Source organism: Archocentrus centrarchus, chromosome 7, assembly GCF_007364275.1.
Source record: "Archocentrus centrarchus isolate MPI-CPG fArcCen1 chromosome 7, fArcCen1, whole genome shotgun sequence".
In the NCBI taxonomy this organism is placed as follows: Eukaryota; Metazoa; Chordata; class Actinopteri; order Cichliformes; family Cichlidae; genus Archocentrus; species Archocentrus centrarchus.
In genome coordinates this window covers 26,495,721-26,513,475 of record NC_044352.1, presented here as the reverse complement: position 1 = coordinate 26,513,475, position 17,755 = coordinate 26,495,721, and the positions used below count along the sequence as shown (strand labels likewise).

At 41.9% G+C, this 17,755-nt stretch overlaps 1 protein-coding gene and 1 non-coding gene across 5 annotated transcripts in view; one reads left to right on the top strand and one right to left on the bottom strand.

Moving 5' to 3' along the window:
- Window positions 1-6,829: 6,829 nt before the first annotated feature.
- Window positions 6,830-17,755, top strand: part of sema3h (sema domain, immunoglobulin domain (Ig), short basic domain, secreted, (semaphorin) 3H) — a 50,289-nt gene continuing 39,363 nt past the window's right edge. For 3 of the 4 annotated variants that reach the window (XM_030734018.1, XM_030734019.1, XM_030734020.1), the window contains exon 1: window positions 6,830-7,305. In XM_030734018.1, coding sequence (XP_030589878.1) covers window positions 7,194-7,305 — 112 coding nt within the window. In that variant the 5' untranslated portion in view covers window positions 6,830-7,193. The remainder of the gene's footprint in view (window positions 7,306-17,755) is intronic. The other variant, XM_030734021.1, reaches the window with a different exon arrangement.
- On the bottom strand, window positions 11,024-11,096 carry trnar-ccu (transfer RNA arginine (anticodon CCU)). Its single transcript has one exon. It is a non-coding gene; the product is annotated as a tRNA-Arg (tRNA).

Here is a 17,755-nt window from a genome sequence, read left to right as displayed (position 1 = left end):
CCTCAACTGTGATATCTCTGCTGGCTCAGGAGGAAATGACTGGGGTTCTCTAGAGACATTCAGAGCGAAACCCACGAGTCAAAGAGGAAGGAAGGAAGTTCGTCACTGCCTACTCCACCCAAAACTGGTGGCATGTAAGACATAGTGCTGTCTCTGGTGCAACACTTGTAGCGGAATGAGCTGAAGGGGAGGGTGACGATACTGCCTTCTTTCTTCCTCAGTATGGCTCCTTCCCCTCCCGTCTTTCTGTCTATCTTCCTCTCCCTCTCTCCCGACCCTTTCGCCTAACAGCCAGGGAAGACTAGCAAGCAGCGCGGCTCAACCGCCGGCTTTATATACCGCTCTATTTTTAGCCGCGCACGGGCCCAACTATTTTTAACCAATATGAGCTCATTGCCTGGCCAGTCTATCCAATGAGATAAGAGAAAGAAGAAGAGAGGCGTCCAATAGGAGCTAGGAAAAAAAGAGAGGGGGCGGGTTACACAAGGGCCTGTTTTCTGCAGTGAAACGGTCGGATTGTGAGAGAGAAAGGGGAAAAAAGGAAAAAAGGAAGAGCTCTCACTCTGCTGCTCCTCCAACGGGCCTTGTTACACCTGTCTGCACTTTTCAAGCTCACTGTTCTACAGACCAGCACCAGAAATCAATTTTCCCCGCAGAAGCTTTCATCATTAATATTATCTGGCTAGTAAGATTTATACAGCTGTCGTTTCAAAGACGTTAAAACAACAGTTAGAAGGACTCTTTCAATAACAGTTAACCCCATATACCCAAGCCAAGCAAGCACCTAGGACATAAACTCGTGTTTATCATCCACCCATCCATCCTATCCCAACTGTTACAGGGCAAAAGCAGGGTACACATGGGGAAGGTCACCAGTCTATTGTAGGGCTAACACAGAGAACCATTCACACCTGTGTCCAATGTAGAATCACCAATTAACCTAACCCCACTAACTGCATGTCTCTGGACTGTGGGAGGAAGCTGGAATACCCGCGCAGACACAGGGAGAACATGCAAACTCCACACAGAAAGGATTCAAACCCTGGACCTCCTTTTGCTGTGAGGCAACAGTGTTAACTACCGCACTACCGTGCTGCCCTTTTCCACCCAAATCCACCATCACTCAATGCAAAATTAAGAGGATGCTCATGGTAAAGCTAAACAACAACAACAAACATCATGTCAAATTCCCGACAGGAAAAGATCTCATTTCATGTGAGGTTCAGTGCTATTTAACTCTAGCTGAAGATACATAACCACACCAACATTAATTTAAAAAATGGCTGACCCCTAGGTCAGGGCAGAAATAATATATTTTACCCTTGCAGGAACAGTGTCTCGGACAGAGAGTGAATAAACTATGCATTAAGCTAGTGAAGTGCTATTAACTTACTCTGTATGCTAGTTTAAACATCATTTTGTGTTTGATGATTGTTTTGAAAGTGGGAAAATATGTCCTCAGACCATTTACTTAAGGAACGGTTACAAGAAGCTTAACACTGCACATTTTCTACAATCAAAATGCATTTAAAGTACCTCAAGGAAACACACTCATTATATAGACTCATATGCATTAAGATATATTATTTATTAAGATAAGATAAGATAAAACTTTAATGATCCCACAACGGGGAAATTTACGCATTACAGCAGCTCAGTACAGAGAATGAAAAGGATGAGTAAAAATAAATGAACTAAAATAGAATAGAATAGAAAAACTATACACATATACATAAGCACTATATACATAAAATATATATCAATGTCAATACACACATATACATATACACACATGTACACACACACATCAAAACACTATATACAGATATCAAAACATGATATACATTTGTAGCTGGTAAGGTACACAGCGTACACGGTATGCATTATATGGGTGAGTGTAATAAATAAAATGTATATGGACTGTAAGGATAAATTGATGGCAGAGGAGGTAAAGTGTCCAAGTGACTCAAGACATTATGATGCGTTTTACAGTCTAACTGCTGTTGGGATCAATATTATTACTGATTGTACATATGACTTTAATGTGAGATCATTTCAAGTAATTATATGATGCTGGATAGCTTTATATTTAGCATAATACATATTTATCTACAAAATAATAAGTAAAGGTTTAAAATGAAAGGTATGGAGTACAGTCAAAAATTACCCCATGACCCCGCACCCCCCACCCCCATAAAACAACAGAAGATCATTTCAGTGTTAAAAGAAAATCTTTTTTCCCCATAAATGAACATTCATTGAGTATTTTTCCAGTCACAAACAGTACTGAGGTCTTTACAGTCCGCTTACGGACCAGCAGTTCTTCAACACAGATTCATTGGTTTCATTTATATGTCATCTAAACAAATGTGTAGTGAACCAGAAGAAGGCTGTGCCGCAGCAATGTGTATTTCCTTATTCTTAGTCAGTAGGCTTATGTATGCGGCAGCTGAAGCCCAGGATTTGAGTGTCACGCCCTTACTTTACTGATATTCATCTTTTAAATAGACGATCTTCGGTGATGACTTTGGACTGGAAGGGCTGGCTGCTCGGTCCTCGGTGTGTGTGCGTCTGCGGTGTAGTTTTTGTTATGACTTTGGACGGAGGGTATGACAAGGATTTCCCCGTGATTGTGACTCATCGATACACCCACCTATTCTGTTGTTTCCAAAAGTTTTATTTTTAGGCGCACGCTCAAGCACAACGCCCTGTGTCCCGTCACCCGCCTGTCTCTGTTTCTCCGGTAGAACAAGATTTAAGATTCACGGCACATAAAAAAACGAAACAAAAAACAAAACAAACAAAAAACATATATAAATAAATAAAGAAACTTACAGTTGGATGTCTTAGTTGTTACTTAATAAAAAAAAAAATGCAAATGTTTTAGGCCTACTTTCAATTCACTAGCATCTCCCCAGGAAAGCGCGCCGCCGCCAGCCGCGCCCCCGCACAAAAAGGTTCCAACACATCATGAAGGGAGCGCGCAGAACGAGAACGGTCAAGTCCACTCCCTCCAAAAAATACTCTCCAAACCCTGCCATGAACTCCATCTCATCTGGTAAAGAATTAAAACCCCGACCTTACTGTGGGATTAAACCGGACAGGCTGATTAAAAAAAAAAATGTAGTCCAAATTAAAATAGCCAAAACCAAATAACAGCGGGCATAAATGATACTTTAACATAGAAAGGTACAGGCTTACATAGTTAACAGCTTCTATGTTATATTCTAAAATCTGATTGTGTTATTGAAAGCATAACACAAGACACCTCACGCTGAGGTCAATATAATGATATTATTACAAACATGAGGAGTGGATTTGTGATTTAATTCTGGGAAACCTTGGATCCAGGATCTATTTCTAGTGATGCTATGGAGTCCAGTATCGGCGGGGCTGCAGCACTAATCAGATAAATATTTTTTCTCAGTATACATATAGTTAAAATATGCGTAGAATAAATACCATAGTAGCCTTTTAAAATGTCTCTCTATTACAGTAGTCCGCTGAATTTAGACATCAATCTCAGACTGACCTCTAGCGGTACAAAGTCATCATTACAACAGTGTTGCTCGCAGTGCTGGTGGAAAATTAAGGCTATTAGCCGGAAGTCTCGCGGGATGGCCGTAACACGAGGTCACGTTCAGGTAAGCGGTATAAAGAAACGTAAGATGGCAGCATAGTCCCACCTTTCTGAAGGTCTCTGTAACATAACCAATCTGCTGATTAGGTTTGGGACACATACGGGTTCCACTTTAGTATCCTGACCAAACTATAGCCAACATTTCTTTTTGCCACATCTCGATATTTTTGATTCAATCTAATACTCATAATAATAATCTAATACTCTAACACTGTTTTACTGTCATTAAAAAAGCATAAAGGTACGTCTGTGAGAGAAGGTTGAAACTTTTCTCAGCGTTAAAGAAGTACGGTGCACAGGCTGTATATAAAGGAGTTAAATAAACACTATTCACAACTCTAATTAAACGAGCCTTGTGATGATGGTTCGAGCTAATTATGATAGGCCACTCAAACGAAGCTGATGCTTGTTTGTTTTTACATCACTTACATTAGCTTGTGAATCATTACTGTCATGTGTCAGTCGCTTACATCAGGGTGCGTGTCATGTCAGCCTTAAAGGAGTGCATGAGCCAAACGGGACGACAATGGGCTGCTCGTTAACTGCTGCATTCTCACTCACTTCATGAAACTCGGGGAATGTGCACGAGTTAATGGACGTGTGTCTGTGTGTGCCTGGTCTGCAGAGAAAAGCTGCGGTGGGATCCAAGACCACTAACAATTGGTCTTAACAGCCAGAGCGCAGCTGCTAATTGACAGATGACGTAACGCGTCAGAGCGAAATCAGAGGCTTTTTGTTCAGGCTGACTGGGAGGTCATTAGTTGCAATTAACAAGCAGACTGACTTTGGTAAGATTGGCAACGAGCTTCTAATTATCCTGTCCTAATGACCTGATGGTTTGGTAGGTTCCAGTAAGATGGCTTCAAGGCAGTGGATGGAGGATTTGTGTAAAAAAAAAAAAAAGCCTTCTCTTCAGAAAGGTGAACATCAGCATCATGAGCCCCTGAAGGAGAGTCTGCATCGTCAGCAGTACTATTGAGTTTCTGGTGAACATTTCTGTTTGGGGCATTACTGACAGGTGAAAGGCAAACTTTACTTGCACAGTTGTGATTCTTGCACAATTTCAACCAGCCGTTTACAAAAGGCACATCAGGAGACAACTAATGGTGACTCAGTGACTCGTGTCAGTGATTACTCCAGCATCCCATTTGCAGTTGCAGCTGCGTTATTATAGCGTTATAACCTCCCCATCTTACATTGTATGTGCACCTTACTGTACCTTTAGAGGTGTGGAGAGTAATATGGAGAGGCTTGACCTTAGCTTTTGACTATAAAGCTACAGCAACACTTGTAGTATTGAAATTGTTTGTTTTTCCACTAAAATAACTGGAAGTTACTCACTTCCTAAAATCACATAGAGTAAAAGTTTTTTCATTCTTTCTAAATAAGTTAATTGTAACTTCCTTATTATTCTAGTATACCTTCTGATAAGTCACTTTAGGTAAATAAGATTAGACCCTAAATTCAGATAAAATACTCTGATGCTGTGAGTGAAATCTGGAGGGCTGTATTATGAAGTGCTAACCAATTTTTAAAACAACTGACACAACACGTATGCCCGAAACATTTGCATATCTAGTGCACAGATATGTGTGTCTTGTGTTACCTGTTTGTCTAAGATACATGTCAAAACTAGCCTGGGCGGTTAGTGTGGGGCGTGATAACAGTATCACAGTAACAGCGCTGTATGCACTGTTTCACTGACAGGTGATCCTGGGTTGGCTGAAACAAGGACCGACACTGCAGCAACGACAGGTAAGCTGTAAAAATAGAGACTTCCGCACCTGCTGGTAGTACCGTAAGTGCAGAAATAATCATGGACGTTCATTAAATGATACAAAACAGAGCATGAATATTTTATTTATTTATTATTTTTAGTTTATTTCCACAAATATGGGCCACAGAATCACTTAATCACTAAGAGATGCAGTCGCAGTGACATCTTGCCCAAGGTCACTTAGGTCAGTAGTGCATAGTGTCATCACAAGCAGATTCTATAGATACAGAGAGTTTTTCTCCTTCACTAATTGAATAACTTAATTAATGAGTGGCTTTGACCACATTTGACCCCAGCGAACTGTAAGCTTTATAAGGTTGTGTAAACACCAAGGCAGAGGACATCTAATCACATAATGAATCCGCTGGGTCACATTTAAAGAAAAACCTGCACTAATTATGCAATAACAAACAAGCTCGGAGAATAAATCATTTACAAACCAGAAATCCTCGGAGGGAGCGTATACTTGTTCATTTGCACGTAACCTAAATTCATTATTTATCCCAGAGAATGAATAAATTGTCCCCGCTAGCCTGCGATTGAACTTGAGCTGGTGAAAAATTCAGCCCGCCGCAGCTGCACTCCAGTGAGTCAGTATCTAATGATAATAACAGAGCAGGAGAGAAGGCACGGGCTCTCTAATGACTGCATATGGGTTAGGAGAGAAAATAATGAGAATAAGAATAGAGACTGAGGGGAAAAGTTTGGAGAGAAAACAGGAGTTGGGTTGTTTTGGAAGTGATTGTAAGATCTCGCTCATTTACTAATAGCGCACCTCTGGCTCAGCCCCTGATTGTATTTCATGAGTTAGTCTCATCTTACCGACCTGCACGCTCGTCAGAAAAACTAGACCTAACTTTAACTGCTTCTGAAAACCTGCTTTCACTGAGTGGCTAAACCAATAAACGTGTATACATTTATGTATACTTGTTGCTTTTTAAAAAAATCTTGGTCCATAATCATGATTTTTCTGGATAGTTCATCAGCCACCCGTTTTCTGTCTGTTTTTTGTAATCTCATGCAATCAGCAGGTTGATAAGTCTTCTGTTCTTACTGAAAAGCAATCAGAGGAAAGAAAGAGTGAGCGAGAGAGTAAGCGCAATAAGGAAAGGCAGAGAGAGAGAGAGAGAGAGAGAGAGACTGCGAGAACGGTGAATAAAGATGAAAGCCGATTTCTCCGTCTCATTTCCACTTTAACAAGGTTTTCCCGAAGCAGTGAATAGGCGAGCACGTCTGCATATGTGTGGCCACAAAGATCTGGGCTCTCCTCCTCCTTCCTGAGAAAGAGAGAGAGGGAGGGAGAGAGAGAGAGAGAGAGAGGGGAGGGAGAGAGAGAGAGAGAGAGAGAGAGCAAGCACATGTAGAGAGGAGTCGGGACGAGAGACAGAACAGAAGAAAGCTGTCAGGCTGTGAGGAGGCAGCAGAGAGACGACTTAGTTATTTTCTTGGAATGCATTTAGCCTCCGTCTCTGAAGCCCACATGCACATATACCATCACAGACACAGGGATGGTAAAGTTTGTGTGTGAGTGCTGCTCTTTCCTTCTTATGAAAAGCAGTGCTTTATTTTAAGGAGCTTGGACTCGAGCCTGACACACTTGGACATCACTGTGACTCGGACTTAGATGCTCACAGGATTCAAATTGTGTTTCAAACAGTTTACTTTTGCAGGTTGGCCCTTTCCCCCCCCTGAGTACAACGCTGAGGTTTTGTCTGAAATTGTGTTAGTTGCCCGAATCGAGTAGATTTGAACCCAGACTTGGACTCGCTGTGTGTGATGAGGAGGGTGATGTATTTGCTGGTGGCAGCGGTCCTGCTAGCCCACCTCGGGGCCACCTTAACAGGAGCGTGGAGAGCATCTCAGCCCAGGCTGCAGTTCACACACTCTGGTAAGAGGCAACATGTCCTTTTCTTAGCTTTCTTCTTATCTTTCCTTCATTGTTTCAAGTCTTCATTTTCCACATATACATGCAGGTGGCTGGAATCATGCAGCACTTCCCATTTTTCACTTTTCTTTCTTTGTTCTTCTATTAATGCCCACACACTGTTATGCAATTACATGGATAAATTATACACTTGCCTTTCCGTCCCTCTACCTGTCTCCATCTGCCTTTTTATTTTTGGTTTCTTTTCTTTCCTACATTGTCCTCCATCTCTCTAACCACCTGTATTTAATTAATCCTCCTCCAGCAGCCTCGTTTAGAGTGTGACAGCCTCGTCTTTAGCCCCACCTCACTTTCTCCTCTCGCTATGTGGTCTGACACTTTAATTGAAAAGTCCTACTTTTGTCCTTTGCCTCTTTTGAATAATAACAGAATATTCTTGAAGGTTGAAAGTCTTTATAAAACTGCCAAATCAGACGTGGCAAGGAGGGAAAAAAAGAAAGTCAGTGATTTAATTGCAGCACTTATGAGACTGATGTGTTTCAAATAAGCTCTTATTGCGCAGGGAAATGGTGTGCGAACGTAACTGCAGAAGGCACAGCAGGTGAAGATGAGCCAGCCAATCGTGGGATGTTTGCTGTTTAGTGTTTGTGTATGAGTCCCCTTTGCCAAACTGGGACATTGTCAGATGGTGCTTCTTATTACTGCTGTATTTGTATTTCAGTTGTTTATAGTGGACAGCTTTATAAGAAGACCTTCACTCGCTGCTTCTTTGGCAGATATTCGTTGGCTGTAAAAATACCCGTTGCAGTGTTTTGATCAGCAGCAGCAAAGTTTTTCTAAAGCATAATGAAAGCACGGAGAATTCATACAGAGCAGGTACTTTATTGCCTCTAGATTAATTTCCTGTAGAACTCAAATCTTTTGCCAGCCCCTTTGAATCACTTTGGTAATGAAGTTTCAAAGCCAAAAGACCTTCCCCAAAACCTCCCACCTGCCCACCTCACCCCCTCCTCCAATTTGGAAAAGTGTCCTTGTCTGTTAGTTTCAGTTATGGCTAACAAAGAAATAATTATCTCATGGCAGAAATCCCAGATTCAGATCATCAGTGAATTAATTATTTCTTGGCCCCAGGCCGATCTGTCCGCCATAGTAAAGTCCATGCGGTGGTTGATGGACGCACACAGTAGAGCTTCCTTATAAAAAAAAAAGGGAAAGGGCAGCCATAACTCCTTCAAATTTCAGCTGTTTATTGGTGGAGAGCTACATTGCGCATCTATGTGCAGTGCGCTTGTATCACTCTGCATGTTGCATAAACTCACGCTCTTGACACAACACGCTAGTGCAGAAAAAGAGCACAGACTCGGCTGTTACAGGTTGATGAGGTGGTGAACTGGAGTTGATTTTGACTGCTAAAGGGTGCTCTTGCTCTGCATCAGCTGCTCCAGTTTTTGCTGTTTGTTTTAACCTTGTGGATGCAGAGGTGGGGTGGGGTCTGACTCGGTGGAGAATAGGGGGGCTCTAAAGTGATGTGTGCATTATAGACACTGTATTCGATGCTCTCGGCACCACTGAATAGGGTGGGACTTAACACTTTGACCCATTTTTTGGGGTTTTGTTGTTTGGGGATAACAAATGTGACGGTCAAAAGTTTTGAGCGAGCAAAATCCTGTAATTAAAACAGGATTTGGATTTAAGCGTTTGCCCTCTTGGCTCTGGTGAATCCCTTTCAAATTAAAAGGATTTTTGAGGCGTCCAGACCTTTAGTTACAGCGAGGTAAACTCAGCTCCCTTTAATCATGTTTACCAGAGCCACCGTTGATTAAGAAACCAGCTGATTACACATTCTTGCATAAGCCGAGACTCAGAGGGTCCGCGGATACCGTCCTAAAAATCTGGAGACCAATCGTGACCTAGAAAGTAAAGAGAGAGGTAGAAGGGAAATCTTTTTGGATTCTCCCAGGTGGGAATTTGGCTCTAATGAAATCTGGATGTGAAAATGTGAAGAGAGTGAGTGAGCTTTGATTGTGTGTGTCTGTGTGCACACATTACATACACAATAGATGCCTGCATGTCCTTGAATGCGTGTGGCTGCGCATGCTTGGATAGGAGTATGGAGTGTGTTTGCGTGTTGGTGCGTGTGTTTGAAGGCTCTTGCATATTTACTTAAATCGAGCAGTTTTATTTCCAGGATTTCTGCCCATTTTACTCTTTGTTGTGTATTCTTTTGAAGCGAATCCTCATGACTTTGAACCGCAGGGGTGTGTGTGTTTCATATCTACAGTGGTCAGTGTGCTTGTGTCTGGAAAGAGAACAAAAAGAAAAGTATGATGTGTCTATTGTAGTGGCCCTCCATGTCCACCATCATGCCATTGTGCACATTTGCGTGCGTGTGTGTGTGTAGGTGTGCGTGCACGCTCTTTCTCCCTCTCTGTGGGAGCTCTACACTGTGTGTCATTTCCCTTCTCATCACCGCAGAGGTTTTCCTCAGACAAAGGGATGAGATTTTTTTTTTTTTGTCATGGAATTGCTGCAATTACAGAACAACTTCAATTCGACTTTGACTCAAAATGTTGTTTGGTGGCTTAGAGACGCTGTGCCTTTAGATTTTCCTTTTCCTTTGGGATACACAACAGATGACTAACCAGGGGGGAAAAAAACCCCAAAACAATAGAGTCTGACATTTAAGTGAAGTATTTCAACCTATCACTGAAGAAAACCGGCTACTGCAAAGAGCTGTGGAGCGGAACCAAAAGCATCCCACAGACTTAAGTGAGTGTTGCAGCGGCAGTAAAATGTTGATGGAGTAAAACAAGGAAAACAAATGACTGAGAGAAAAGCTACAGAAGATGAAAAATTAAGCAAAATAAATGCCACATGAGATGGATTTGACACCAGTATTTAATAAAGTTTAACATAAGTCAAATTATAAGGAAAGGCGAGATATAAAGAAAAAGAAGATGATTATACTGCAGAGAAAGCATTATATTTACACTGTTTAATATTAAAACACAATTTTACAAACAAGGGCGCTGAAAGTGCACAGACTATAAAGGAGTTTCCTTTATTAAAATGCATGAATTCAGAACACAAAAACCCACTGTGAAACTTTATGCTCAGAAGCGAGTATTTCTAGGCTCCAGATTTGGCTCAAACCACAACCCCTGACTTAGAGGGACAGTTCTTCATCCATCAGGCTGGGGCTTCGGTCACAGCACTGCTGATGAGACTGCTCAGAATGCAAAAGGGCGAACAATACTGGGACCATGGGACAAAAGCAGTGACGCAGTAAAGCAACAATGCTGATGCTCACCAGCCTCACTGACCTCTGGATCATTGAACTAGCATGCTTCCTCTGCTGTCATTCATGCCTGCTGCGAGACAAACTCACAATCCCGAGGCTGTGGCTAGAATAATGACTGGATAAACTGATGGGTGTTCACATCATTCCAGGTGTTTCCTTCGAGTGTAAGGATTCATTTCAAGAAAAACTATAAAAAAAAAAAAAAAACTATCAACAAATGCCCCAAAAAGGTGGCTGTAATAATTTTTACAGGAGCAAGAAAAGATGTTAGTTATTATAGAATTACAAAGGCGGTGTAGGAGGAGATTGTGGTGGTGGATAGAGCATGTGAGATAATTATTTCCAACTGACGGTGAAGGTTAGTATTCTTTTAGCTACGACCACAAGCCTTGTCTGAGCTGCTTTAAAAAGCAACACATTCACCCCAGATGGGACTCGAACCCACAATCCCTGGCTTAGGAGGCCAGTGCCTTATCCATTAGGCCACTGGGGCTTCATTATTGTAGACAGGCAAACAGTTTCTGTTATCTACTCTGCTATCAAATGCAACAGACTGAACTCTCAGTCACTGGCTTAGGAGGCATGTATTTGTACTGATCTGGACAGGACATGGACATGTGGACATGATACTGGCATCAAAACTACACATTAAATGTCCAAAATACACAACTTTAGGAAGTGTCAGTCTGACAGAGAGAAAGGTCCTTTCACAGTCGAAGAGATATTACTGACCAAAAAACCCCAAAAAACAAAACAGCTTTAAATACTTAAATACATGCTTGATTACCTCCTAACCCCCACCTATCTCTTAATGGCTAAATTATCCCAGTTATTCACTCTCCAATACACACACAAACACACATACACACTTGTGTATAATGAGTCCATTATCCCAGCCATTCAGTGAATGATAGTGTGGGCTTTCTTGAGGGAAAATGGCAGTTATAGATACGATCTGTGTACCACACCACACCATACAGACACACACATTAGCTTAGGAATGTGTGAGGTGAAACCTGTTTGGTGGATTACAGCACACAGAACCTATGAACCTATAATCACGCTGGATACAGCATGTGAGACATCATGCACACAGTAGCACCGTATTCCTGAACACGGCTACACGAATGCAAAGATAAGTAAAAAGAGACACACGTGTGTGGAAATGTACAAACACGCAATGAATACAAGCTCCTACCCATCCCGTGATCAGTGGATGCAACACAGTAGTCCCTTACAGTCCCATCAGCACCGCTGTCCCAACTTTGAAACTAAGGAAGCCGTCACAGGAGAATATAAAGAGCCATCACCACATTAACACAGCAAAACTTCATAAATGCCTCAGAGGAGCTGTGGCTGGCTTATCAAGTGAGTTTGAATCTATTAACTCACACAGAGGCTGAGTCTGTTTTATTCATGTGGCATTCGCTTCATGAATTGGTTTGCCATAGACATTTAATAATAGTCAGTCCTCTAGAGTATTGGAATTGAAGTCATGTGAGTTTGCTTGGTGTGAATGGAGAAACTGGCTTTGATAGTTCACCTCTAAACCCGCTGATTCCTTGTGATGGGCGTAATCCGGGCATTTCCACTCATCCTGCTGTTTCTTTCTGGACAAATGCCCACATTGTAATGTGAATGTAATGGAGTCGTTTTAATTGCATGCTATTAAAATGCAAATTGCTTGGTTATTATACACAGTAGATTAGCTCATCGGTGTCCCAACGCATGTTTGCTCAGAATTCAGGCGAGGTTTGCTAAGAGAGAATACACGCTGCACGAGTAAAAGCTGTGGTTAAGATAAATCCTTAAATAGTTTCATTTTTATCTTTGTGATATTTAAAGAAGGATAAAGCCCCGGCATCACCCAGCCGTTCCCATGGGAAAAAAAAACCCCATGAGCTGACTGGTTTTGATAATGTAGAAGAACATATTATGTAGTTGTGTTGTCTGTAAGGCACACAGCCTGCAACTGTCAGCATGTGTGGCTACTGTTTGCCTTAAATTAATACAGAGAGATTGTAAAAAGAAAAATGTAGGCAGTTTCAAAAAGATAGGATGGTTTACTGGTTTTAAACTTGCTGTTCTCACCTCAACGTTTGGATTCAATTTGAATACACATGTTAGTGCTTCTCAGACTTGTTAGCATCTTTGTAGCAAGCTAACTCTTTAGCGTGTTTTCCAGCTCAGAGAAGCAGATAAACGGTTCAGTGCTGCACTGACATTTCAAGTTAAGAACGGGAATCTGTTTCGTTTCTTGTTCTTGTGACCGGCGTACACAAGTTCATCCCCTTTCTCCAGCCTCACCTTTCTCTTTCTGTGTCCCAATAAAGTACAAAAGCCTGCGGAGGGATATTAAAATCCAGCAATATTTCATTATTCATTTATTCTTCAGATCTGTTTCTATCTAGGCCAGTGCTTTCCAGGCTCTGGGCTGAGGATGTTGCTGAGACTTGGATTTCACTGGGATGGGTATCTGGCACAGAATCCAGATTCTCTGTTATTAATTTTATGGAACCAGTCCCTGATGGTGACACACCTTGCCTGCCATTGTTGCAGTCAATGGCAGCTGTTTGCTCAGCCCACGCTTCATAAAGACTCGACTAAGACAATCCTTTTCTCGGAAGAAGTCCTTAATTTACCAGTTGTCTGCAGACTAATTTGAAAAGTATAGCTGTTACCAAGGTTCTTGAAAGACTTCACCCTCCTCTACTGTTTAAAATGATTCTTCCAGAAAATCTGGACCTAAACTAAACTTTAGGTGCTTACCGAGACTTCAAAAACCCAGATTAAGGGACTGTGTGTCTGAGGGGTTTCTCCTCTTTCTGGACAAAGACAGCAGATAGAGTCTAATTACACCCTTGCTTTGGCAACAGCAACCCATGACAACAGTGGACATGCTGTAAATTTACCCTCCAGAGGTTTCTGGTGTTAATATATGAGTGCTATCTTTAGCCTGTTATTAAGTAAGAATCCACAAGCTTCATATTTCTTCCATTTCCCTTAAGTATTAATTTGCTCCAATCTGACCTGCTGTCAATAAGCTAGAGCTGAGTTTCTTACAGGTTCTTTCTGCGTGTCAGCAATTCTTTTCAAAGGCACTCAAAAGGTGTGAGACAGAAATTTTACTCCCATTATTCAGGGCTTGTTTACAAGTGCTTAGGGAGTTTAACTTTGTTCTACTGTGTACTGAAAGTTAGTTGGGGTGAAATCGCAGTAAAGAGGCGGCAGCAAAAGCAGAAAGCTTGGCTCAACTATTTTTAATGAGCTGAGACTTCAGAGTCACGAATGGGGAAAAAAAAATATTGGGGTGTTTTGTACTATTTCAGATTTCATCTTTGTCCAGATGTATATTTGTCACAGCATTCCCTTCACTTTAGCAGCATTAGGGATTTTAATCCACAAACCACACTTGATGTGTTGACCAGCTGGAAGCCAGGATCAACAGTGCTAATACTAACCATCAGCTTACCTCATTAGGTGTAGATTAGAGCAAGCTGGAGATGCAGGATATGAGAGTGGAAATGTAACGGATACAGAGATTTATTAGCAGTTGTGGCTGTAAATGTATATTTGTGTTTAACTTAAAATGTTCTCTCATAAAAATACATTTTCTGCAAAACATATGTATTTGTCCGATGGCCCTAAGCCTGATGTCTGCTAGCAAATTTCTCCATTTAGACCAGGCAGTGACTTAGTGGTTTGCTATTAGCTATTAGCTAGCTACTCGCTTCTTTTAGGCCTCAGTGACACAGGCCTGGAGACCTGTTGGCAACCACCATTTGCAAGGGAACAATATCTGTTCCCTGGCCTGTTGTACATTGTTGTTGGAAGTTGCTGGCAATCGCTATAATGAAACTCTTTGTGGCAGTCACAAAGAGTTTCATGCTAGAGATCACTCCTTGTTATTGCTGTGACCACTAGTAGTTTGCTTGGAAGACACCAACTTGTCCGCAAATACTCACAAACTACTCAACAAGCGGTAGTGAAACTGTGAAAAGTGCTACAGAAACCAGAAATTTAAGCATGCTGGTTGCAGCAGTAGGGCCCAACATTCATTCTAAAGGTAAACGTTCAAATTACACTGCAGCTTGGAGAGTAAATGGCAAGTGTTTGCAGACAAGTTGGCATCTTCCAGGCAAAATCTTTGGAGGTTTTTGGTGCAGCACCCTTTTTGCAACCAATTTCACCTGGTGACAGCCAGCAGCCACCAGCGACCACTCAGCAACTGGTCAGGGGATACACATTTTTCCCCTCATGAGCTGAGGTTGCCATGGGGTCGCTGACCTGTGTCTATGTTTTCAAACATTTCTTTAGGCCTAAGTATAGCTTGAACTATATTAAGGCATAAAATAATATATAATAGAGGCTAAGTTCTATGATGTCTTTGGAATTTACTGTCTGTTATATGCCCATTATCATTTTTCATTATTTATCACACCTTTTGAACAAACACATAGAAGAGCTAGAAACACTCATCTTGAGAATGACTATGAATGACTTATAACGGACTCCTTGCTAAGGAGACTGAGACTAAGTTACGGGCCTGCTGAGAATAATCTAAAAATGTTTGTGAAAGCAGCCCCCGATGTTACTGATCTGATGTTCCCATGGCTTTGTAAAGAAGAAAACCACAAGAACGAGATTCTCTCTGTTTAACCAGTGGTGGAAAGATCAGACATGTGCCACAAAAGGTTGGAAGTCAGACTTCCTTTTTCCTGTTTAAGAACAAGAGGATGTAGAGTAGCAGATAGTGTGTTTGATCATCTGGCCTGGCTTTACAGCACAGATTCTTCACAGTTGACCCTCAAAGTCATCTGCAATCACTGTAGACATCACGGCTATCCACAACCATCAGGGACAGCTACTTGTTTTCATTTCATGGCTTGCTCATTTTAAAAATATCCATGAAGCACACTGCGTGTCTAACATGCTTTAAGGCTGAGCCAAAACCTAACCTAAACACTTAGCCATTTTTCACATTCACAGGTCAGTGTGGATGATGATTTTTTCTGCAAGCAAATTCATCATATAATTGCTTGCGTCGCAGTCTATGCAGCAACACGTAGTGATTTTTTTAAACACTTTGTCACCAGTCCAGACCACTAAGGGCAATTGTTTCTCTTTGGAGGAGTCAACTGCAGAGTCATGAACTTCAAGAGTCGACTCACAGAATAACAGACAGATGACATACTGACTCAACTGAATCTAAAGTGCTACGGCCAAACCTTTATAATTTGGATCCAGGAGGAAAAAAGAACGGTCAGAGTTTGCAGCATTGTTCCAAAAAACTTACATTCATACTTTTTCGCTATTATGGATTACAAATATTGGCATACAACTGTTCTTTTTAAAGTTTGCATTGGGCTAGGTCAGTGTCAGTACTGGTACATGAGGGTATACCTGGACCCTACAGAGGTTGCACAGTTAGTCCAACTCCTCCAGGATGGCACATCAGTGGTTTGCTGTATCTCCCAGCACAGTCTCAAGAGGATGGAGGAGATTCCAGGAGACAGGCAGTTTACCCAGGACAGAACCATAGAAGGTCTTTAAAACCATCAGCCGATTGGTATCTGCTCCTGAACAGACGAGCACTCCCAGAACCCTACAAAATGACCTCCAGCAGGTCACTTGGTGTGAATTGCCTCTGACCAAAATAATCAGAAACAGACAAAAGCAGGTTCACCTGAGCACATGTGACAGACGGGAAACGGTCTGGAGAAGCGTGGAGAACGTTAATGCTGCTTGTAACATCGTTCAGCATGGCCATTTGGTGGTGGGTCAGTGATGGTCGGTGGAGGCATATCCCTGGAGGGACACAGAGACCTCTACAGGCTAGGCAGCAGCAACCTGACTGCCATGATTTATCTGGATGAAATCCTTGGACCCACTGTCAGACCCTACACTGGTGCAGTGGGTCCTGGGTTCCTCCTGGTGCACAGCAATGCTCGGCCTCATGTGGCAAGAGTATGCAGACAGTTCCTGGAAGATGAAGGAACTGATATAATTGACTTTAGGACACCTCTGGGACATTATGTTTCCGTCCATCCAATGTGAGAAATGATACATATACTGGTAAAATGCAGACACAACACTCAACAAACACTCAAACCTGGCACTGCAGACCTAAATGTCTTTTACCAGTTCTTTTTATCTCAGATTGCGAAGCTCAGGGTGAGAAAAAAGACAAGCTATAACTCCTCAATGGAAAACATTTATTCTTGTTGCCATTAGCAAATGACTTAACCAAGAAAACTGTTCTGCCCTGGGCAGCTCCCACACGAGACTGTGTAACTGTGTGAATATAAAGTAAAAGATGAAAACAATGAGTTCTCAGTGATCCTTCTTTCACTTTAATTAAAAAACAAAACAAAAAACCAAATCAGAGTAAAAGTAAACAGCGCATGGGCTCCAGTGTGTGCAGCACAGCGACCTAAACGAGCAGTCTGGTGATGATGATGATGAATAATCGTTCCCTCTAAGGTCAAGGGTCAAGCTGTCCACGTGGGTCTGGTTTGTTAGTGACACAGTCCAGATATAGTGTGTCTTGTGTGTTTGGCTTTAATTTCTGCTGTGGTATGCATGTGTGTTTGTGTGTGGGCTCATACAGTATGTTTTGATGTGAGAAGAGTTGAGTCTGCTTGGAACAGTGAAAAAGATAAAAGATGGAATATGTCCCCCAAAGGAGAAGATTCTTTTATTGGAATAAAAAAAGATAAAAAGTTTAATTATTGAATGAGTGGCAGAGCCAGCCTCCAAGTACAGAGTATCAGCCCGGTATATGTGCAGTCTGGTCCAACTAGCGCGCTCGGTATTCCGTATTCATGTTGTATCCTGCATATTATTTTGCAGACGATTAATTCTGCATCTGGGATGCCTCACATAGGACGGCAGCATTTCATTCATCATTACTGCTCATTGTGGATGCTGACACGCAGCAGGAGTTTAAAGCACCGCGATGGCCTTCTCTAACACAGTCAGGGGACTCTATGAAAGACGTAAAGCAGCGAGAACTTGGCATAAAAGAGAAAAACAAGGAGTCAATTAGATTTTATTGCGAGCTAGAAATGATTTTGTGTGCACACGCACAAAAGTCCTCGTACACACATGAGTGCCCATCTGTGTGCCTATGGGCTTTGTTCCCAGGCTTCT